Here is a 24,766-nt window from a genome sequence, read left to right on the forward strand (position 1 = left end):
ATTCCAGACAAATGACTGGACAAATGACTGCTCAATCTTTTCATAAAAACCTCCAATGATGGAGGATCCACAACTTCTGGAGGAAAGCTGTTCCATCGCTTAATTGTTCTCACTGTCAGGAAATTTCTCTTTAGTTCTAGGTTGGATCTCTCCTTGATAACTTTCCATCTATTACTTCTTATTTTGCAAGTGGTTTGAAGAATAGTTGATCCCCTCTTCTGTGTCACAGACCCTCAAATATTGAAAGACTGCTATTATGTTACCCTTAGTCTTTCTTCATCATATATTTTAGCTTCCAGTCCCCTAATCATCTTTGTTGCTCTTCTCAGCACTTTCTAGAATCTCAGCATCTTTTTGGTATTGCAGTGACCAAAACTGAATGCTGTTTTCCAAATGTGGTCTTACGAAAGCAGTATAAAGTGGTACTAACACTTCACACCACTTATTTTATACTTGTGCATTTGCTTTTTCTTGCTTAAGTGTAAAACCTTATTTTTCTCACCACTGAATTGCATTTTTTTGGATAAGCTCCAGTGTCAAGATTCTTTTGGATCTTAAGCCTATCTTCTAAAGTTTAGGCTGATTTCCCCAGCTTGAGGTTGTCTGCAAATTTCTATCGCCTCATGTAAATCATTTATGAAGGTGTTGAAGACTACTGGGCCTAAGATAGAACCTTGAAGTGCCCCATGCATGCTTCCTTCTCTGTAAATATAGTTTAATTGAGAAATACATGTTGAATGGAATTGGTCAGCCAGTCACAAATCCATCTGGTAGTGGATTCCACATTTTTCAATCTTACCAAGAAGTAAGTTGTAGTCTGTCAAAATATAAAGCTGTGGAATATTCTAGAAAATTCTAGAATACAGCTCACCTGTTTGGAACCCTCACCACATCTCTGACATTAATACAATTGAACGTGTCCAGAAATATTTTACAAGAAGAGTTCTCCATTCCTCTGAAAACAACAAAATACCTTATCCCACCAGACTTGAAATCCTAGGCTTAGAAAACTTGGAACTCCATCGCCTTCGACAACACCTAAGTTTAACTCACAGAATCATCTATTGTAATGTCCTTCCTGTTAAAGACTAATTCAGCATTAATTGCAATAATACTAGAGCAACCAATAGATTTAAACTTAATGTCAACCGTTTTAATCTAGATTGCAGAAAATATGACGTCTGTAACAGAATCATCAGTGCTTGGAATACTTTACCTGACTCTGTGGTCTCTTCCCATAATCCTAAAAGCTTTAACCAAAAATTCTCTATTATTGACCTCACCCCATTCCTAAGACGACCATAAGGGGCGTGCATAAGCGCACAAACGTGCCTACCGTTCCTGTCCTATTGTTTTTCTTTTCTTCTTCCTATATACATATATGCTTATACCTCCTTATATTTACTCATATATGTGTTTATATATTATATAAACTTTTTGTATGATACCTACATATATTGTTGTGACAAAATAAATAAATAAAATAAACTATGTTGAAGACGTTCCAAGTTGCAAAAAACCCACAGAATTACTGAGCTTCTTCCAAGAAAATAAAAACCAGAAACAAAATATTAGACTTATTTGCATTCAAAATAAAAGGTTAAAAAACATATACAATATTTGTACCTAAGCATTTTTATATCACTATTCATGGATAAAAAAGTTTTTCTATCTCAATTATGTCTGTGCTCCCCTTCCAAGGTCTTGGGAACTGGAGCAGGGAAAAGGCTGATGGGAAAATGAAACAATCCTGTTCCTTTTCTTAACCTCAGTTCCTAGCTATTCTCTTCATTTTTAAGAGGAAGGGATTTATAATGGATCTCCCTGCCTACAAGATCCCAAGCCATATCTCTGTCAGTTTAAAAGTTCATTGGAAGAGAGATATGTTTGGCTGTCAATGAATTTCAGGCAGGAGCTTGCCTGTCCATTAACCATTCACCAAGTTGGTAGACTGTCCCAAATGCCATAATTCTCACAAAGTTTTTGAAGTCAGGGAGCAGTTTCTTTCTCTATCTAGTTATGAAAATACAGTCATAATACTGAGTATCAAAGAAGTAATTTGTAATAGAGAATTTTAAAAATAAATTTTGAGGATGTTTATATTGTAATTCAAGTATGGCATTCTACATAACCAGAATGAATATTTGTGATGAAAAGAAATACTATTCCTTCTTATCAGCTTCCAAACAAGTTTTAGAACTCCATCCATGTTTTAACTGAATATTTCATGCCTATAGTCAACCTAATTGCCTGCCACCCAGCATGCAGTGGATATGATCTAAGGACAATCTGCTTCTTTAGTTTATATGAGGCTGTTATTGTACTTTTCTCCCTGCCATTCAAACTTGGAGACTCAACAGAAGAGCTGGAATTATTCATGTTGCCAATTTGTAACTGACTCACTACATTTCAGTGAAATAATTGCCTTTTTGTATAGAGAAGGACGTAATGTCCTACAATGGATCACAGTAACGTAAAAATCTCCACATACTTACCCAATTGCATTATAATCTCTCAAATTCTTTTCAGGCTAGATACCTAATTATTGCTTTTTTTTAAAATGAACCACTTTACCTTTAGTAGTATTTCCACTCCTTGCCCCTCTCTTCCTTCCCTTCCTTCCTTCTCAAAGCCTGAAAGTACTACTTAATGAACATAATATACCTAGCTAAACAATCTTCCACTAACCTATTTCTATACTTTAGAAAATTATTTCCAATGATAATGGAGAATTTCTCCATGGCTATTTTTCTCTTTTCTATCCTGTTATTTGTGCATTATCATAAGAACATTAATCCTTGGTGCTCTGAGAGAAAAAAAAATAAGAACATTTTGATAGCATACCCATGCTGTCATTTAGCCAGTGTTTATCTTGTCATAAGCCATATGACAGTTAATTTCAGAATGTCACTGATATTCTACATACAACTAGTGGTAAAAATGTAAGTTGAAAGTTAGGAAATAAACCCAGAATTTTCTATAGTACCATCTTTTATATATTTTTCACGATTGTCTGAAATCATTGAAAGATGTTTGAATTCAGATATTATATATATATATATATATTAATATATGTATTAATTTGAATTTATATCCCGCCCTTCTCCGAAGACTCAGGGCGGCTTACACTGTGTTAAGCAATAGTCTTCATCCATTTTGTATATTATATACAAAGTCAACTTTATTTCCCCCAACAATCTGGGTCCTCATTTTACCTACCTTATAAAGGATGGAAGGCTGAGTCAACCTTGGGCCTGGTGGGACTTGAACTTGCAGTAATTGCAAGCAGCTGTGTTAATAACAGACAGACTTAGTCTGCTGAGCCGCCACTTTTTTGTTTTAAAAAGTGAATTTTTATTGTTTGAGAATGACTGTCTTTATTCTTTTCTTTGAGTAAAGAAGAAAAATTAATGTCCATCCCTTTATCATTGTTTAACTTTTGCTTTTTTTTTTTTTTTGCAAAGAATATACACTATTTAACTAGAGAACATTCTACTGCACAGCCTGCAGATTTTTTGTTAGTTTTAGGAATCTTAACTGCAATCAAGATAATAGTTAATGGGTTTTGTTTAATTGTCAATGTGCCCTTAGATGCCTGCAATAATTATCTCTGGACCTTGGTGTACAAAACAAAATCCAAAATTCATGTGAATACATATTCTTAGCCTAAATGAAATAAGAGCAGCTTCCATTAAGCTAAAGAATCTGCATGTTATATGCATGTATGTGTGTATGTAAGCATTTGTATGTATGTATGTATGTATGTGCTGTATATATGTTACACCTGCATAATATTTCATAACTGGCTTTTCTTTTCCCAACTTTCACCCCTAATTTCAATACTGACATTAATTGCCTTTTTATGTTTCAAACATGTTGCTGAATAAGAAATATTTCGGATGCAATTCTAAATTAGGAATAAGCTTCATGGAAAGCAGTATTAATTCTGCTAAGACTGCACTTTTAAATGTTCTTGATGAAACTGTTACAAGTAGAAGAAAAGATAGAGGAAGGGAAGAGTTGTTGTTTTCAAGAAATGCAGCCTGTGCTATTGGCATGCATTCATCCTGGTTCCTTTTTTCTGGATTGCATGAACAGTATGACCTTTCCTAGATCATTTTTCTTATTGCTGCCGCAAATGCTAATTTGCTTGACCTCCAGCATTGGTTACAACCCAACTTCATAGCTGCTCAGGAAATGAAACCAAGCTGAATAACAATTTCTTGCTTGCCTGCTTGAAAAATGTGGCAAACAGAGAACATCATCAAGGCAGGAAGTTGAGGTCCCAATGGAGATATACTAAGCTGGAGGTGGGTGGTACATTGACAGAGAAAGCACCAGCCACACTCCACACAAGCCCTTGGTTTCTTTAGCCTAAATTTAATTTTTGGAATTTAAAAATGTTTTAATATTTGTAATTGCTTTTAATATTTATATTTTTATTGTATTGTAAGCTGCCCAAAATAGTTTTGGATAGTGAGATCGGCAGCATATAATTTGAACAACAAATAAATAATAAATAAAAGTAGCAAGGCCAGAAGCATTGAAAATGAGCACTTACTGTGTATCATCTTGTAGATATCCAAATGCCAGCCTCTGGCTCTAGTTCCTAAAAGATTAGCATTTCTTAAGGCAGCACAAAGTTTTGAAGAGGTGAAGAATTCCTCTTAAGCTGTTTCACAAAGCAAAATGTTCCCAAGTGCTTCTAAAAGTAAATTGCTGTTTGTTTCTCCTTTAAGGATTGCACCAAATTGTGGTGTCACCCTATACAGTAGCAAAAGAGTAACCCAACAAGGAAACACACAGCTACAAGAGCCGTGGTGCTACAGTGGTTACAATGCAGTATTGCAAGTTAATCCTGTCAACTGCCAGTAGTTCGATTTTCACTAGTTCAAGACTGATTCAGCCTTCCATCCCTCCAAGGTCAGCAAAATGAGAATTCAGATTGTTGGGGGCAATCTGCTGATTTTGTAAACCACTTAGAGAGGGCTGTAAACAGGGGTGAAATCCAGCAAGTTCCGACAGGTTCTGGAGAATTGGTAGCGGAAATTTTGGGTAGTTTGAAGAACTGGCAAATACCACCTCTGGCTGGCCCCAAAGTGGGGTAAGAATGGAGATTTTGCAGTATCCTTCCCCCAGGAGTGGGGAGGGAATGGGATTTTGCAGTATCCTTCCCTTGGAGTGGGTTGGGAATGGAGATTTTGCAGTATCCTTCTCCTGCCCTGCTCACCAAGCCACACCCACCAAGCCAAACAACATCCAAGCCACGCCCACCAACCCAAACCATGCCCAAGCCACGCCCACAGAACTGGTAGTAAAAAAAATTGAATTTCACCACTGGCTGTAAAGCTCGATGAAGCAGTATATAAGTGCTATTACTGTTGCTACTTTGCAAGACTCTAGGACAGGAGTGTCAAACTCGCGGCCTGGATGCATCACACGCTGGCTATACCAACCCCTGGTTTAGCAAAGGGGTGGAAAAGTTGCAATACATCATGTGACAATGTGTTGCCACGAGTTTGACAATCCTGCTCTAAGATATCTATGGCATATGATTTTCTTCTTGATATCAAGATTTTATGATTACAGCCATAAAATGTGCAACAGAACTATATGACATAGAGCCACATAGTATTGTGTAAAAGTGTCTGAAAATAAAACAGTATTTCTTTTACTCCTCTTACATTTATTCATTGATCTACTCTCTTAATTATTAAAGAGAAAGAGGTATATTTGATATCTGAACATTCCTGCTGTGGTTCATCAGCCTTCATAAGGAAGATGATAATTTAAAGTCCTTCCAATCTTCAATTCTTTAACTGTAATTCAGCTCTTAGAAAAAGCAGATAGTATTAAGATTTTTCTTTTGAAGAAAATAAAAAAGAGAATTACTTTGGATGATAATATAAAAAATTAAATTGCTATGAAACAAATCAGAAGAGGTCCACTTCATGAGGCCTGGTGCAGAAAAATACTAATTATTCACTGCACAAGAGACAGCAAATCACATTACTGATGAACGCAATTGGAATCACTTATCAATTTATGATTTGCAATGTTCTTCTGCAGCAATAATTCTTCAGCTTTGCATTTCTCAAATCAGTGAAGCACATTTAGGACCTATTTGTTTTGTATGAATGTTGATTATGAAAAGGTCTCTCTATAGTATTAAAACTCCAAATTACAAATTGTTTATTACTGAGAATTCATTTACTTGATTATAATAAAGCTATTATTATAATTTCTTTTCTTCCCTTTGGAATTGCATTTTTATTTCTTTGATATAGGAGTTTTGATACGGGAGACTAGCAGATAAATCAAAGATTCCAGCTGGCCTTAAAGTATAATACTCAATGGTATTATACTTTAAGAATTTCATTAAGTAAATCTTTCATCTATGAATTAATATTCAAGGAACTGGAATAAATGTAATTACGTCACTAAATCTGACTGATGACAATAGAATGGCTCATATGTAAACTGTATTAACTGGCACCATTGCATTCTATCTAGCTTGAAACAAGATATTGTTATGTAGTGTAGCTATGCATCACAATATGTATGATCCATCGGTTGCAAGATGACTCCGTAATTTCATTATTCATGCTTTTCAACAGGACTTTAAATTGTGGTCTATCCACAACCATAACTGTCTTAACTTTTTGCTAATCCCACAGCTCTTGCATTAGTCGAAGTATTTGACTAATTATTTTATGGATTATTTTTGAGACTTTTTCTTTTGAAAAGTATGGCTTTTAATTTACTGTTCCTTGCCCATCATCTGAATTTAGGCTTGAAATAATTAATATATATTTTAATTATAATACTAACTAAATCTTTTTATATATATGTCTTTGGTTATTCGGGTTTTCTCCCGCGTAAAATTGGAAGTGTCTTGGCGAAGTTTCGACGAAGTCTCATTCGTCATCTTCCAATTTTACGCGGGAGAAAACCCGAATAACCAAAGACCTATATACAAACACCCGCGAAAATCTCAGAAAACAACTATATATATATATATAAAGATTTAGTTAGTATTATAATTAAAATAAGAACTATTTGTGTCTGGGAAATATACTTCAGTGTGATATTTAAATCAGCTGAACTATAAAATATACGATTATTTCATTTTTTTCCTATAAGTATCAATGAGGATTACATAATTTGAGAGTATTGCAGATTAAATTTTACAGTCTAATAGCAAACATTATCTTTTAACTATTATGATTGTTCCATTTTCAGATTAATGCTAGCTGATCCTTTTTAACTGTTCTGGCTTTTGTAAAGGAGCATTTGGTTGGGAAACAGATTCCAGGTTCCTTTCTGTAGATTACAGCTCACTGCTTCATTAGAACTCACTTAAACCACAAAAATAATTCTTGTTTGTTAGAAGTTTGTTTATATGGAAAACTATCCAGCTATTATTTCTTTGTTTCATGCAAACCTAGCCAGAGCTCTTAATCTGTGGGTCAGTATCTTATGCAACCTTAGGAAATCATAGCATTTGCAGAATTCATGGTTAGGTTAGGTATGGGAAAGCAAATATGCAAATGAAGGCATGTGGTACCCGTTCAATAGTCAGCAAGTACCTCAAGTACCTCAATTTAAGTAGCTCAATTCAACTCAATTCATTTAATTGCCAAATATGGGAGCCCATCGGAGAATTATCAGGCTGTATGGACTGATAATTGGGACTTCCAGACTGGGAAGTCACAAAAACACTCCAGAAGAAGCCCAAAGCATAGCATTTTTGCAATGCCGCTAAGATAGCTATATGGATCTGTGTAGGTTGTTTCCAGATGCTGAGCTGCAAAGGATTCGTCTATTAATTTACATAGGTAGTCACCTTTAAGGGCAATGAGTTTAATTTGCTCTTAGCATTAGATGGCCCTATTGACTAGCATGATTATAAATGTAATAAAGAAAATAATGTTATAGTCAACTTTGTTTAGTTCTTAATAGACTAGAAGAAAATCATTTCAAATGACAGCATTCTTATAACCATAGAATTCTACTGCAAGAAAGCGTTGTGGTTTTGCACCTTTTTGTTCCTTTTTCAATATTTAATTATGTTTACTGCTTAAATAGTTGCTACTGTTAAAATTTTACAGGAGTTGAGGAGATTCTGTCTCATCCACAGCAATTTCACAGAAACTAGTCAATAATTCCCTGAAGATTCAGGAAAATGTGTATTACATTATAAAAGTCCATCAGCCTCTCTCTCACAGGTGTACTGTTCACTGTTCAAAATACTTAGCAAATGATTACTCCAGTGAGTTTAAAAAATCATTCCTCCAGTTATAGAAAAGCTGAAGATATTTTCATTACTTTAAACTTTCAGGTTATCAAAACTGAACTTCCAATAGCAATCTCCAATAAAACATTTCTGAACATTTACTTCCGTGTTGATGGAGAAATATACAAGAAGGATAAGCATTTGCATTCTACAGAAACCTTCATATTTGCTGTGTGTTCATGTTATATTCTAAGCATCTTCCAGACCCAAGAATGTATTTAAATAGGGTGCTTACAAAACCATTACTGTAAGCTAAGTAACAAAAGAAAGCTCATTGTCTATTTGCCAGAGATACTTTGTATTTTTGTTTTCTCATTTTTCATTCCTTTGCAAAATGAAAAAAAAAAATCTGAATAATTGACCTACACAACAATGGAAATGAAAAAAAAATGAATTTCTTGTCTGTAAAAAATTATCTGAAAAACAAAAACCTATGACATAGTTATGCTCTGGATTGAAAATCAGATTTTCCTCCCAGACATGCCTGTGGATTTTTTTTTTCTTGGATATTTTATTTTAGGTTAAATTATAGCAGTTGTGTTTTTTAATGACATTATGCACTATAGAAATGAATGGTCAAATGTAATCCATGCTAAATTTGTAAAATACAGCTGCTGCTGCTGATGATGACTTATTTTGTAATGTATTTACCAAACTCTGGACTGATAAACTCCTAAGCAAAAAAGCTGGCAATTTGCAAAGTCAGTGAAGGCAAATCTGCAATCATTGGAAGATAAAAGAGACAAAATCCTACGACTATTATCAGAGTATCTTAACAGAGGCTTATATGAGCCAGTTGCCTAATTCACCATAGAATGATGTTTTGTTTTTCTATAAATATAGATGTAGATTTAAGGATTTACCTAGCTCTCATTCATCCACCTTACCGCAAATTCAGATAGCATGCTAAATCATGTAGTTCCAGCCCTGGCATCTCTCTGATTACTTTGAGACCATCAGTCGATCTGTTCCAACATTTCAATATTGTAGATACAAACAGAAACCTTATTCAGCTTGTTTTCTTCCCTCCAGGTTTACAATTGACTTAAAGCTTTATTCTCTAGAGAATGGGCTACACAGCCACACAGCCATACCCTCAGATCAAGATTATAATGGCCAAACATGTTGTGCTTGTTGTGCCTTAACATACAATTTTCAGTCAACATCAGTGTTGAATAAACTTTCCTTGCTGTTAAAAAGTCTGCCTTTGAAAATCTGCTACAAGGCAATGAGTGCCCTCTAGTGTACACAACTGACTGAAAAAGATGCAGGGAGGATTAAATGTGGTGTTGAAGTCCAAGGAATGCCCAAAGTAGCTACTGCCTTTTGCTTTCGCCTGGTTTCTTACTCTGTAAATAAAAGATAAAAGAGATGAAAATTATAATATGAATAAGGGAAGTGTTACAAAAATTTAAAATAGACAAAATCTTGTAGCAATTATTTGTGTAATCATAGAAACATAATACACTCATGTGATGTCTTCAAATCACTACCATAATGAATTCTGTTCCCCTGTTTCATATTTCCTATTAAGTTATTACATCAAAAATAGAACATTTTCTGGATCATTTGTAATAATAGTGACACCATCTCTTCCCTAATATGAATAAAATAAAAAAAGGTTTAAGGTAGCCAGAAATAGATTTTCATTTGAAGCAACTATGAGTTGCTAGGATTACATAAACGATTACTTTAAGAATCTTGAAATCCTCAGACCTCAGGATTCTATTTAAAAAACTATAAAGCAATATGGATCCTGCAGACTTGAAGACTGAGTATTCCAGTCCTGGTCCTGAGCAGTATTTTGTACTCTTCTTCCTCTTTTTGGCTATGGCTTTGCTGACTTTCTCAGCTGAAACTATAACAAGGACAATATCCAGTGAACCATCTTCTTTTCTTCCTTTGCTGTGCCTCTTCAACTGTGCCTCTTCAACCTTTTTTCCCCAAGTATATGTTCTGTATCTTTTCAAAACATCTGTATATCTAATCTTCATTTCAGTTTTTCTCTGAGTTTAGAATAGTTTTAACAGCTATCCATTCAATTTTTGTGAATTCTAGTGAAGTATGAAGCAATCAGAAGCAGTGATTTCAGACCATTTTGTGGGGATGTTTTTTATATACTGTATGAATAGAAACACACACACAAAAATGGTCTTCTGGCATCTAGAAAAAATGAATAATGAGGATAAAGGACAACAAAATAAGAGGATATGAATTACTAAATATCTCATATCTCAGCTGAAAGGAGCTTAAGCAGAACCAGATAAATAGACAGGCTAGATTAAATTTTAAAATTTTTTAAAAAATCTGGATGAAGGTAATGGCAAACCATTTTTATATGAATATCAGTAAAATAAGATGTAAATGTCCATGTAGTCATTAGCAATCAGGCTCAGGGAACTTTATGTTCTATTTGGAGTTCATGTACAAAATAAGCACATGCCCATTCATTCATTTCACCAATAATAGAACCACCAATTGAAACCTGCTTCCTTATATTCCACTATATAAGGATTTTGTACTACGGTATTAAAATAAAGAGAGAGATATTTCAATATAGTTAAATGAGACACTTTCTTGGCTTCAAGCCTTTCTTCAAGTTATCTACCCATGACATGAAGAGTCATTTAATTGATTAATCAGTGCTCTTCCTGACATAATTGAATTCATTGCTTCTCTTCTCAGGGATGCTTCCCACAATGTACAGTTTTAGGATGGTGTTTTCACCTAAAAGTTAATCAAAAATGTAAAAAGCAGGTATCTGAATTTATATATTTTTTTCTTTTTTGATGTAGCTTTTAAAAATGGCATAAAGTTTATTCCAGAGTAAGGTAGCAATACTTTATATACAGGAAATGTTTATCAGTTTTTAAAGATAATTATTTTGAAGATATCTAAAAGTGCATTAAGAATCATTCAAAGACACAGAAACCTCTAACATCACAAAAAATTATGTTAAAAAGTTGTTTCAAAGACTATACATACATACATACATACATACACATACATACATATATATATCGGTACATTAAACATTTTCTGCTATCTTTGAACATTTATTGATTTTTGTTTTCTATTTTCAGTAAAAAAAAATCTAACTACTGTGTGGTAACATTTTTTCCTGTGTGGATTTACTGTGTGGATACCATTTTTTGCAAAAAAATATGTAACAGTTGTGTGTTACTTAAAGCTGTCCTTCATAACACATTGTTTACTCCCACATTTTTGCAGTAAATTGTTTTCCTGATGGATCTTTACATAGCAGTCAAAGTACACTCAGTCATACCCATAGTGTGTTCTTAAAATTGGATTTCATTATTAGCAACAGACCCTTATACATCTGCCAACACAAACAACAAAATCCTAAGTAGTATCTCCTAGAGCCTCTTAAAAACAAGTGAGAAGAAAGATTAGGAATAAATGATATAGTCTAGGTTTCCTCTACCTAGTGGTCTTCTGATGCTCTCTCCAGCTACGGAGGGAGGGAGAGAAATGACAGACTTTAGTCCAGGGGCGAAATCCAGCAGGTTCTCACAGGTTCTTGAGAACTGGTAGTGGAAATTTTGAATAGTTTGGAGAACCGGCAAATACCACCTCTGACTAACCCAGAATGGGGTGGGAATGGAGATTTTGCAATATCCTTCTCCTGCCACGCCCACCAAGCCACACCCACAGAACCGGTAGTAAAAAAAAATTGGATTTCACCACTTGCTCTAGTCCCAATACAATTTAGGCCCAAATTGAGTCAAAACATTTCTGGCAAATTTCTGGATGTGACAAGTTTCTTATTACATCCTTAAGTGGCTTCTGTCAGAAAGAACTAAATCACACTCCAGCTTCCCCTGGGATTGGGCTCTGGATCATAATCCTTCAGCAGAAAGGAAGAACTTTTGAAAAACCCATGTAGCCAAAGTTGATTGGACCCAAGGGTCAACATGGAAGGCCCCACTTGGGATGGTGGGAAGAAGCTATCCTTGAGTGAGATATCATCCTGATCAGGTGGGGATGACTACCAAATCCACCCACTCACTCAAGGGAACAACAGAATCGTGAATCTTGCTTTGGCCCTAGGCACGCTGATACGTCTCTCCCCACTTCCCCCCACCCCGTACCAGATGCTTCACTCCTACTGGATGTCGTAGCTCTTGCGTCACACGGAGGGCAGTAGGCGATTGGGAGAATGCTGCCCGCGTCTCCTTTTTTGACTAATTATAAAGTCGCCTTCTCCACTTCTTTGCTCCCGATTTTGCCGAAGAATTCCGAAGCCAGAAGAGATACCCTTCTTGGAAGAGAAGGAAGTAGTCCCATCAGCGCCGTCGTCGCTTCTCTTCGGTAAGATTGATTTGTATTATTGCAGCGGATCGTTCTTCGCCATCTGCCATTCCTTCCCTCCCTCCTCCTCCGTGGTTCATTTCTTTCTTTTTCCTTCTTTCTTCTGCATCTTCCTTAGTTAGCATCTTGGAGAAAAGCCCAGCGAAGTTCTTCCGTGGGATCTTCGCCGAGAGGCTCTGAGCGAGAGACTTCGCCGCTCACTTCAGAAGCGCACAGAGCAGAGAAGAAATGTAAGTCTGGGCGTGTGGGAAAGGAGGGGACAATTGAGCTCCAGGTCTAGTCTTATCCAGTTTTTTCTTAGGCTGGATTTCACTCGCGCACCTCCCGTGGCTCATTGCCGGCGGAGATGTAAAAGGAATAAGATTACGCGGCGAACGGGATGAAATTCGTTCGTCGCTGGTTATATTATAGCATCTGGAACTGTTCATTATTCAAGGTTAAATAATCCCGTGAAAGTACGTGAAGTATTTTATTGTTTACTTAGTTTGTTACTAAGAATTTTTCCCCTCCTTTTAACCCCAGAGTTATACTGAAACTCTGTATAAAAGCCAACATTTATAAACAGGATTGTTTTTGTTTATTATGTAGTGAGCTATTTGAAATCTGATAAAGGGAAAAAATTACACTCGATTTCAAAGAATGTATTCTAATTGTATGTTCTTTGTGTCTAGCATCATGCATGAAATTGTTCACATATATAATCATAGACATTATTGCAGCAGCCAATCTGGGTTGGTCAGCAGGATCAGAGGTTTAGTCTTCTGAGCTTTCAGATGGTGCTGAAGCCCATTCTCAGGGAACTTCTCTCTAACAGTGTATGTGCGTGGGACTATTCTATGTGTGATTATATGGCTGCTGTCTGTCCACTGTGGCTTTTTAGATGTTGATTGGGGATTTAGGTGTTGACAGGCACCTTATAAATACAACACAGTGAATAGTCCAAAGGACACACTCTGCAAGAGAAGTTCCCTGAGGATGGGCTCCAGCATGAATCCAAAAGTTTGGAAGTCTAAACATCTGGTTTTGGTGACCAACCCAAATTGGATCCTGTAACATTATCCTGGGACACCTATATTCACCTTCATTCATGATATACATTATTATTGGTATAATACAGCTAAAAATACTTCGGATTCTTTTTCCATATGTATTTCTCAATGCAATCTATTGCTGATAGCAATAGAAGGAAAATACTGTGACTGAGTTTAATTCTTCTTCTTTTTGCAGACCATGACACTGCTTCTGAGGTGTTATTTCTTGCTTTTGGCTCTCAACGCATACCTTATCCTTACCATTCAGGCAGAATGTACAAAAGATTGTGCATCCTGTGCCCATCAATTGGTATATCATGCTGATATCAACCCCTTGGTAAGCAGAATTTATTCATTGTTATTTTAAGATTTTTTTCTCCCAGCTCAGCTTGATACTTCATAGTTGCACAAATATATTACAAATTCAAAATTAGATAGATCGCTAACTTAGATTAGCCACTCAACAATGGAACTGAATTATCACTGAAGAATTTACGTTATAGTTTATTGTCCATGTATATTTTCACACAGTGCACTGAATCTAATATATATCAACTACAGATAGAAGCACTTCCACACTGAATAGAATAGAATAGAATAGAATAGAATAGAATAGAATAGAATAGAATAGAATAGAATAGAATAGAATAGAATAGAACAGAACAGAACAGAACAGAATAGAATAGAATAGAATAGAATAGAATAGAATTCTTTATTGGCCAAGTGTGATTGGACACACAAGGAATTTGTCTTGGTGCATATGCTCTCAGTGTACATAAAAGATACGTTCATCAAGAAACATAAGGTACTGCGGGGGGAGGGGGGGAAAAGGGGGAAAAATGTTTCTGTTTGTTAAAACTTTTTCAATAAAATAAAGAAAGAAACATAAGGATAGTCATAGGGTACAAATAAGCAATCAGCAAACAATATAAATATTAATCGTAAGGATACAAGCAACAAGGTTATAGTCATACAGTCATAAGTGGAAGGAGATGGGTGGTGGAAACAATGAGAAGATTAATAGTAGTGCAGACTTAGTAAATAGTTTGACAGTGTTGAGGGAATTATTTATTTAGCAGAGTGATGGCGTTCAGGAAAAAACTGTTCTTCTGTCTAGTTTTTCTGGTGTGCAGTACTCTATAGCAGGGATCACCAACCTTTCGGACCTCCCAGACCACTAAATTCATAATTGTAAATCCCGCAGACCACTAATATGAATTTTTAAAAAGATAAATAGTACTTAGTGCAATATAAAAAATACAAATAATTTTTCTTTGGACCACCAAAATTTTCTCACGGACCACCAGTGGTCCATGGACCACCAGTTGGTGACTGCTGCTCTATAGCATCATTTTGAGGGTAGGAGTTGAAACAGTTTATGTCCAGGATGTGAGGGATCTGTAAATATTTTCACCAGCCCTGTTTTTGAGTCATGCAGTATACAGGTCCTCAATGGAAGCCAGGTTGATAGCAATTGTTAAAAATTACGATAGTACATAAAGTATTATTTATTTGATTTTTCTCCCCAATGTGTTTAAATGTTATAACTTCATTCATTAGCAAAATATTTCTTAAAAATTTATATTTTCTTATTTTATATTATTATTTTATTTTAATTTTTGTATTTTCAAGTTAATCTTGACTTCTGGCATTAGCCTGGATAAGTCCCTGCATTTTTTTTGCCCCTGTTCTTTTTTTTTCCTAAGTGGTTTGCCACCAATTACTTCCTCAGGGTCAGAAAGAATGACTGGCAGGACTGACCCATCTGGGCTCCTGACTAAAACTGGAACTCATGGTCTCCCAGTTCTAGCCCATTGCCTTAAACCACAACATAAAGTGGATCTCAGTCTTAATATTACTATGCATTAAATATTCAAGTTATATATACTTAATTAATAGTGAATATGTATTAAATTCACTGGCTACATTCCTGTACTTCATCACAGCCAGATCAATGAGTTCACTAGTCCTCTTTAAGTCACTGTATTGGAAAATGCTTGCTCTTGCTGTAACCTCTAAAGAACGGATGGAATAGCAAATAAGACAAAAGGGATGGAATGCCTTTCCCATAGTTCAGTTCGTGATGTTGCAGACTTAATGGAAGCTATGAGTTTTAGAATTAGTACAAACAACAGTGTCTCAGTTATATGGTTTATTATTGTCTCCCTGTATCCTGCTAATCTCAAAATATTATAGTGATAGCATAATTATTGCCATTGTTGGTTTCTGTAGCCCTTCCTTTGAGTCAGTTTGATGAAGACACTGTCAACCATCTCATTTTATCAAGTTTGATCAATTAAGTCTCACATGAACTCTTTAAGTGAGAATAATATTATCCAGGAAAACCTGAAATTTCTATTTAAGTTTGGGAAAGTATAGCACACTTTTTCTACATTTGGAGAGCCAGCTCTTATCTGGGTATTCTTGACTGTATGTATATGTGCCATAGCTTACAGGAGAGGTTTTATCCCATTAGTGTCTGCTTTCTTACTTTATTATAAGTACGTAGCTACTTATAAGTACATAGCTACAATGATATGCAGAGGAAATTGAGCTTTTATTGTTCAAATAGTGTTCCTCACTTCTAGATAGCAATTTTTTTAAAAAAAGTCTTATATTTCTTTGTTTTATTCTGTCAAGCCTAAAAATAGGTCATGATTCTCTTCTTATTGTCTTTTCATATTGTTATCACAACTTTAGGAATTGGGTAAGGCTGGGAGACACCAAATGGTCACATTATTTCAGTTTCAGGTGCTACTTGAACTTGGCTTGCATTTTACCTTTTAGAGTCTAATCTGACCCAAAACAATATAAATTTTAAAAGCACCATATAATTAATGGAGGTCTTTTATTTCTCCCCCTCCCTCTGTCTTTCTATTTCTTCTTCTGTGAATTTGTTTTTAAAATCTCATCAGATCTATGAGAGAATGTGCATTCTTCTATATAATCTCCTTGGTTAATAATTAAGTAAGACAATTGAAACTAATAAGATTGTCCTAGGAAAAAACATGTTTTCTGCCTATATTCTTAGCTGCCAATGCCCTTTGTAACTCAAAACCAAAACAGCAGCCGACACTTCATTTCATTAAGCTCCCAGACCTTCTTCCAAAATATATTTTTGAGGAGGAAAAGTACTGTTTTTCAAGATTTACTCTCATTCATCAGCATGCATATGAAAAGCAAGAGAATCAGTTTGGTCTTGGGTTCAATCATAAACCTGTTAAATAATTAGCATCATTAGTTTCATTATTATTGCAATAAATATATACATTAAAAAGATAATATTAAACAGAAAATCAGGTTATTAATTACTATCATAAAGAAAATGGAGACAAAATAAAAGAAAAGTAAATAGCAGAGCCAAATGGTTAAACACATCTTCCTTTATCAGACTTTCATTGTGAAAAATGAATAACAGCCCTCTGAAGATAGAGAAAAATAGTACAAGATAGAACTATGGCCACCAAAGGCATCATTTAAGCTACAATAAACTTTTGAAGAACTTCAGGAATGGTTGTATTGGCCAAAAATGAGAGTTATATTCCAGCATAACTGAATAGAATCTGGTGAATAGTACTACGTAGACTTCCAAGAGTCCATCCCACTGAGTAAAGATGGACATACTTTTAAGCACATAAGCTTAGAAGATGAGGAAACAAAATAAACTGAAATTAATAATTTGATTTCTTATCTCATAAATATCTTGTTTAAATTTGAGCAGGCTAGCCATTTATTTTTCCTTTTGTTTAATCACATCCTGAATAACAAGTCCATTCCATAACTATCTTATTTGGTTTTCCTTTTTAGTTTAGAATAGCAGAAGTAAAAAACCCAAAAAGAAATAGGTATTATTCTCATAAAGAACAAAATAATTCTCATAAAAGTAAAATCATATACTGGAGATAGCATAAACTACTATTAATCGTTTCATAGTTCCCATCACCGATCTCTTTCCACTTATGACTGTATGACTATAACTTGTTGCTGGCAATCCTTATGATTTATATTGATATATTGATCATCAATTGTGTTGTAAATGTTGTACCTTGATGAACGTATCTTTTCTTTTATGTACACTGAGAGCATATGCACCAAGACAAATTCCTTGTGTGTCCAATCACACTTTGCCAATAAAATTCTATTCTATTCTATTCTATTCTATTCTATTCTATTCTATTCTATTCTATTCTAATGCTACAGGGTTATCACAATTCAATAATTACATATTTGGCTCTTGCTCCAATTACATATTTGGCTCTTACATTCACTTAATTTCGCTGTTTTGTTCTTTTTCCCCATCAGATCTATTAAGTTAGAGTTATCAATCAATGGTTGATAGTTATCTTGGTGAATATATACATTCACACCATAATCACAATAGGCTATACCAATTGAATCTGCCTGCAAATGTTAAAAATGTTTTGGATATGAGATTTAACATTACCAGGGGGCAAAAAAAAAAAAAGACCAAGAGCTAAATATACTGTTAGACTTCAAAAACCAAGAAATATTTCTGTATAATGATGTTCACATACAGTTTTATGCTGATGATAATTGCATCACGATTCTATTGAAGTATACTGTATATAATTTATAGCCAAATATTCATATTCAGGCGCACAGGATTTTCTTACTTCAGAGAAAAGTCATGATTCCCTATGGGTTTTCAAAAGATCCCTAATAAATATAAATTATTTCTTCATCAAAATTGAGCTGTAAGAAGTAAACTGGTAGAAGAAATCCACAGTCATAAATCAAGCTAGTGTAATTCCAAGCATGAAAAACAAAAGCAAAAATAAGAAACAAATGTGTAAGTAAAGCAATAGCAAACACTCGGTTTGAACAAGAAGCATTTATTTACCAACTTCAATAGCTTGAATTAATCCTTCTTTATTCTAGTTTCTGAAGCTCCTAACATCCTTTTAGTAATCAGAAATTGGAAAAAAAAATCAGTCAAGGAAGAAAAATATATATTTCATCTTGCAAGAATGTCACCTATTTGCTTCCAACCATGATGAATTCAAAACAATTACAATTATTCTTCATTTGAAAAACTAAATTATTTCAGTTAGACTGACATATGGAAGAAGATAATGAGTGTCAGAGACCTAATAAAACTAAAAATTGCTTTCTGAAAGCTATGAATGTAAATGGTTAGTCTAAATGACCATATGTTTCAGTATCAAAATTTGCAGATCTTAATGACATGACCAAGTATGGACCAATTTTGAAAAAAAAGTTATCATAGTCCCTACAATACAAAAAAGATACTCTATAAAAGTACAGAGAAGAGCAACAAAGGGATTTGGAGTCTGATCCATATAATAAACGGTTGACAACTTGGTATGCCTAGTTCAAAGAAGAGAGGGACTACGGATGATATGATAGCAGTTTTCCAGTACCTATGGGGCTCTTACAGAGAACAGGGGGTCAACCTATACTCCAAAGAACCTGAGGGCAGGACAACAAGTAACATGTGGAAGATCCTTAAAGAAAGATCCAACTCAGAATTAAGGAAAAACTTTCTGACAGTGAGAACAATTAATCAGTGGAACAACTTGCCTCCAGAAATTGTGGGTGCTCCATCACTGAAGGTGAAGAAATTAGATTCAGTATATGTATACAATATGTATTTATCTTTGTTCTTTACTTGAAAGAACAAAGCGTTTTCTGGAATGCTGACACTCTACTCTAAATGAATTCTCATGGTCCAAAATGTTTAATATTATGTGTACAGTTTTTACACAATTTAATCTTTATTTAGCATGGTAACTAATAGAATATTTAGGAATGTCAATTATGAAATGCATTTCTTTCTTCAACCTGTGTTTGAAATCATCTTTCATATAATTCAACAACTACTCATTGAATCAAGCCAGCAAAATATTTTTTAAATATTTTATTTGTATGAATGTATACATATTTGTCTGTTGTCATATTTGGGTTTTTTTGCCTGCCTGCCAGCCTGCCTGCCTACCTAACTATCTAGAACATTCCTGCCAAAATTCTGCAAAATAGTTCTGAAATAATTCTGAGGCTTCTTAAATCAATTTCCTTGAAAGCAGCATTTGAGTAGAATTTTTAATTATATCGTATTCCATACCAAATGGATCCCATCTCAGTTTCTGAGAACATCACACAATAAGGAAACTTTTGTCAGACCCAAGCCCAAAGACAATATAGTGAAACCCAATCGAGTCCAATTCTTTATCAGGGGATGTCTTAGTTTGGGGAAAACAGGGTAGCTGAACTACCAACTAATACATGCTTTTTGTTTTGCTTTGCTTTTATCAGCTTAAATCCTTAAACTTCATACACATATATAATCGTTTAAATGGAGAGAGCATAAATATGTGTATTTGTGTAAGTTACCTTTATTCAAAATTGTCTTCAATCCCTTAAATGAAGGACAAACAGGGGATTATAGCTTATATGTGATTCAAAGTATTCAAATATAATACATGATGAGATTTACAGATGGTTACTCGAATTATCATTCCAAAGAATTATGTAAATACTGAACTACTTATGCAACATTGTTGACATACTTCTCTTTAACCTAGTTATGTAATACAAAGCAAAGGTAGTTAGCCTAGGCTCCATCAGATAATCAGAACGATCAATAATTGAGCATACAATTATCTACTAAATATGTGTCAGAGCATGCATATAATCCTAGAAACTAAATCCATAGATCATATCTAAGCAAACATGCTGGCTATACATGCCTCATTTCCAAACATTGCCCTCACTGACATGGAATGAGCAACAATGTAAACTCAGCAACTAAAGAAGAATGGGATTTAGGTCAGAAATTTAGTGTTTCTATGAGCTATGCAGTGAAATAATTCTGGAATCACTTCACTGATCCAACTAGATCGTTTTAAGCATAACCCTCTGTTTAAAATTGAATTATGTCTTATTGGCATCAACTGCTCAAATTATAACATTGTATATAGAATTCATGTTTAGTCAAAGACTCATTAAAACAGTATAATTTTAATTAATAAAAACTGATGTGCCTTGCTGATTTTAAGGGATCTAAACATAATTTAGTGTAGTCCTTTTCATGCTATAGAAAAGGGGCAGGAAATAATTGTCATCATTCTTCCCTACCCCAAAGGTCTGTGTATTTTTGCAAAGGCTGGGAAAACTAAATGCAATATGAATTTAATGAAAATTACTCTATTTTCTTCCTTTAGTGAAAAATTTCCTAGTGTCTCCATGAACATAATGAAGAAAGACCATATAGTCATTATTTATACTTTTCAGTTGTTAGTAAACTTAATAAGATTTTACTTAGGAAGGCTTTGGAGATTAATTTTAATAAAGTTATTCTGCATCATTCTTAAAAATTTAGCTAATCTAAGTTATTTTTTAATGAAGAGATTTTGTAGCGGTTTTATTGATGTAACATGCAAAATTTTGAAATACTTTTTTCAAAAAAAATTGTATTATAATAATCTCCTTTAAAAACAGTTTTTTTGTAATAAATATCTATTTATTTGCAATGCGCTTATATAATCTGATCATTTCAGTCATTTTTCTGCCACTGCTCTTGGTTTCATCTGCCTTTCTTTTCTTGAACCCTTTTAGCTATTCCAAAATATTTTTTATAGAATTTTTATTTTTCAACAATTGGGAAGACAGGGGTAATTGACTATATTCATTTTCACACTGTGTGGAGAAGGGTGGTATACAAATTAAAATATTATTATTATTATTATTATTATTATTATTATTATTATTATTATTATTATTATTATTATTATTATTATTATTATTATATGTGCTAAGCAAGCAAAATCTCTTCACATGTACGTTTTGCTGACGATACGTTTGTAGTAAACATGAAGGTGTGTTCCAGTAATATAAGGATTGACAGTCATGTATAGAACTTCTGACACATTATTTTTTCAAGAGCACTTTCTTTTATCTATAAACTCAACAATCCTTGAATTTCACAAATCATGCAAAATCTTTATCACTATTACCAGATTACTGTTTTGAGGAGTACATCTTTTTAATTCCATCTTTTCCATTCCTATGCTTAGAAATTGATCGTTTTGATCGACTTTGATCATCAGTTTAGAAAGTTGTAAATGCCCCAACACTGGAAATTTTTAAGAAGATGTTGGATAACCATCTGTCTGATATAGTGTAGGGTTTCCTGCCTGGGCAGGAGATTGGACTAGAAGGCTTCCAAGGTCCCTTCCAACTCTGTTGTTATTATTATATAAGATACCATATTTGGCCGTATTCAGAATTTAAAATTCTGAAACCTAAGACGATATTTCAAATGTTATTTTTACTTCTAAAATAACTTCATAAATTAAACTATTTTTCAGGCATGTACACTAGAATGTGAAGGAAAACTGCCTTCTGCCAAAGCCTGGGAAACCTGCAAGGAAATTCTTCAGATTACTAAACCGGACAGTCCAAAAGAGGATGAAAGCCATTTGCTAGCCAAAAAATATGGTGGCTTCATGAAAAGGTATGGTGGCTTTATGAAAAAGATGGATGAACTCTATCATGCAGAACCAGACGAAGAACCCAATGTTGGAGAAATTCTTGCTAAAAGATACGGAGGATTTATGAAGAAAGATTCAGATGATAATGGTTTAGCTAATTCGTCTGATCTTCTGAAGGAGCTTCTTGCAACAGAGGAAAATGCTGAAATAGGACACTATCAGGACGTAAGTGATAGTGATAGTGAGGTCCTCAAGAGATATGGTGGCTTCATGAGAAGCATAAAGCGCAGTCCAGAGCTGGAAGGTGATGCCAAAGAGTTACAAAAGAGATATGGTGGATTCATGAGAAGAGTAGGAAGGCCAGAATGGTGGCTGGACTACCAGAAAAGATATGGTGGATTTCTCAAGCGGTTTGCTGATACTCTTCTTCCTTCAGATGATGATGGAGAAAATTATTCCAAAGAGGCTCCAGAGATGGAAAAGAGATATGGTGGATTTATGAGATTTTAGCATTCCTTATTTTGTCCTTTTGATCCCAAATCAAAGACTGCCTCATTAACCATAATTTATTGTAATGTGTTGCTTGTACTGTACAGTTTTTTACTGTCCTGGTTAATAATGCAACTTATTGTCTGTTATTTCAGATTTTGTGCTCTTTTAAGTTAAAAATAATTTCTGTTTTAGTCTAATTCGTCTATATTGTACTTTCAAGCTAAATATACTTTAATTACCATATCCATTTCTTTAAAGAATGTAATTGTTTAACTGTATATATAATAAATTCTTCATCTTAACTGCATAAAATATCCTGAACACATTTTTTGTAGTCACTAAATTTATGAACAGCAAAAATTTAACAGTATAGTGTTTTATGTGAGTTTTATGCTTTTCGTGAAATAGAAGTCATTCTCTTTCTGAAAATATTCCACAAGGTTACTTGTAAAACTCTTCTGTATTTCAAGCTTAAGAAAATCTAATAATTTATATTTAAGCTTACTCTTTACTATACCAGCCTTTATGTTTGTAAAGAACATATTTCATCACTTCAAAGTGATAATCCAATTTGATTTCACAACCATTTGTATAATTGGCTTGTAAACTGAGTAAACAAATGCAATTTTCCTAAATTAGTTTCCTTAAAGAAATTAAGAATATAATCCTATAACCTTCTATTATGTAATGACTCAATTAATTCTACAGAATAATTTCTGAGAATTTCACCATAAAACTTTTAGAGTTATGAAATTATGTAACTACTAATAGATCTTAAATTCAGCAAACACATAGCTTATAACAGAATTATCAATTTATAGAAATATATTTCCTAAATTCAGAATTGCATTCACATGCTATATTTCAGGATATAAAATTTTTCCATGTCTTCAGATATAATTGGTTGCTTGTCTTTTGCGATCAGGTCTGGGCAGCATGAGCCAATACAATAGCTATGTTAACTTCTTCAGTCATAAGAGACTGTCTATATAGCTAAAGTTATTTGTAAGGGTACAGTTTCTCCAAATGCTCATTAATACTAATTTAAGACTTTAGAGTGGAATATGGATGAATAAAAGGAAAACAGGCTAGAACTTATTGTATTTATCCTCCTACCCTGCCCCCAGAAACAGTAGTTAATAAGATCACCCTACATCTTTTGAGCACTTTTTCATGTGTTGCATTGCAAGTAAGAATAGAAGAATATATGCTGAAATGCAAAATTGCAGCATTCCTCTCTTCTAATTTAGGTATCGCATATTTAGAAAAATGCTTATTATTTTTATAGAAAGACATTTAATAAAAAGTACCTTGCTGAACATATTGGGAGAGAGCCAAACAATTTTATATATCATGCACTATATCAAAAAGACTCTAGTTCCTTTTGATCCATTTCACCTACATCTTGAAAAAAAACCTTGATCCTTCTGTATTAAGGAGTTACAAATTAAGGTTTTAAACGGTACATGCTCTGTATCAAGCATAAAAATGATGCTGTGAGTTGTCTAGGATTAATACTACACTAGTTATCCCATTTGTTCTTTGCTACTACATATAATTCTTGTGAGAAAATGGTCAAGCCACCAAATACACTCTCCCATCCTTACTTTAAAGAAGTCAGCTAAGAAAGGAAAGGAACCAGTTCTTCACATGAAATGGCATAGGTTCAGCAATAGCACAGACTAGCTTATATACAGATTATTCCTTGCAGCATGGGCAAAATCCAGCAAGATCTAGCAGGTTCTGTAGAAGCGGTAGCGGACATTTTGAGTAGTTCGGAGAACTGGCAATTACCATCTCTGGCTGGCCCCAGAGTGGGTGGAAATGGAGATTTTGCCATATCCTTCCCCCAGAAGTGGGGAGGGAATGGGGATTTTGCATAATCCTTCCCCGGAGTCGGGTGGGAATGGAGATTTTGCAGTATCTGCCCCCTGCCACATCCACCAAGCCACCCCCACAGAACCGGTAGGGGGAAAAAATTGAATTTCACCCCTTTCTTGCAGGGAATGTTGAGATTATTAAAAAAAAAGGCAATGATATGTACTAATTTTACTTGGAGTGTGTAAATGGTCTGACGTCTTATTTACTTACTGTGATAAATTATTAATTTCTATCTATTTCTGCATATCCTAATTTATATCAAT

The 24,766-nt window shown here is 34.3% G+C and overlaps 1 protein-coding gene across 2 annotated transcripts; it reads left to right on the forward strand.

Moving 5' to 3' along the window:
• The first annotated feature begins 12,447 nt into the window (after nt 1-12,447).
• On the forward strand, nt 12,448-22,918 carry PENK (proenkephalin). 2 transcript variants are annotated; one of them, XM_058174988.1, is made up of 4 exons: nt 12,448-12,628; nt 12,747-12,858; nt 13,856-13,996; nt 22,008-22,918. In XM_058174988.1, exons 3-4 carry the CDS (start codon nt 13,859-13,861, stop codon nt 22,638-22,640), a joined length of 771 nt encoding a protein of 256 aa, XP_058030971.1. In that variant the 5' UTR covers nt 12,448-12,628; nt 12,747-12,858; nt 13,856-13,858; the 3' UTR covers nt 22,641-22,918. The 2 variants fall into 2 exon arrangements, with proteins under 2 accessions (XP_058030971.1, XP_058030972.1); XM_058174989.1 differs by having other exon boundaries at nt 12,751-12,858.
• The last annotated feature ends 1,848 nt before the right edge of the window (nt 22,919-24,766 follow it).

Source organism: Ahaetulla prasina, chromosome 3 (assembly GCF_028640845.1).
Source record: "Ahaetulla prasina isolate Xishuangbanna chromosome 3, ASM2864084v1, whole genome shotgun sequence".
Lineage (NCBI taxonomy): Eukaryota > Metazoa > Chordata > Lepidosauria > Squamata > Colubridae > Ahaetulla > Ahaetulla prasina.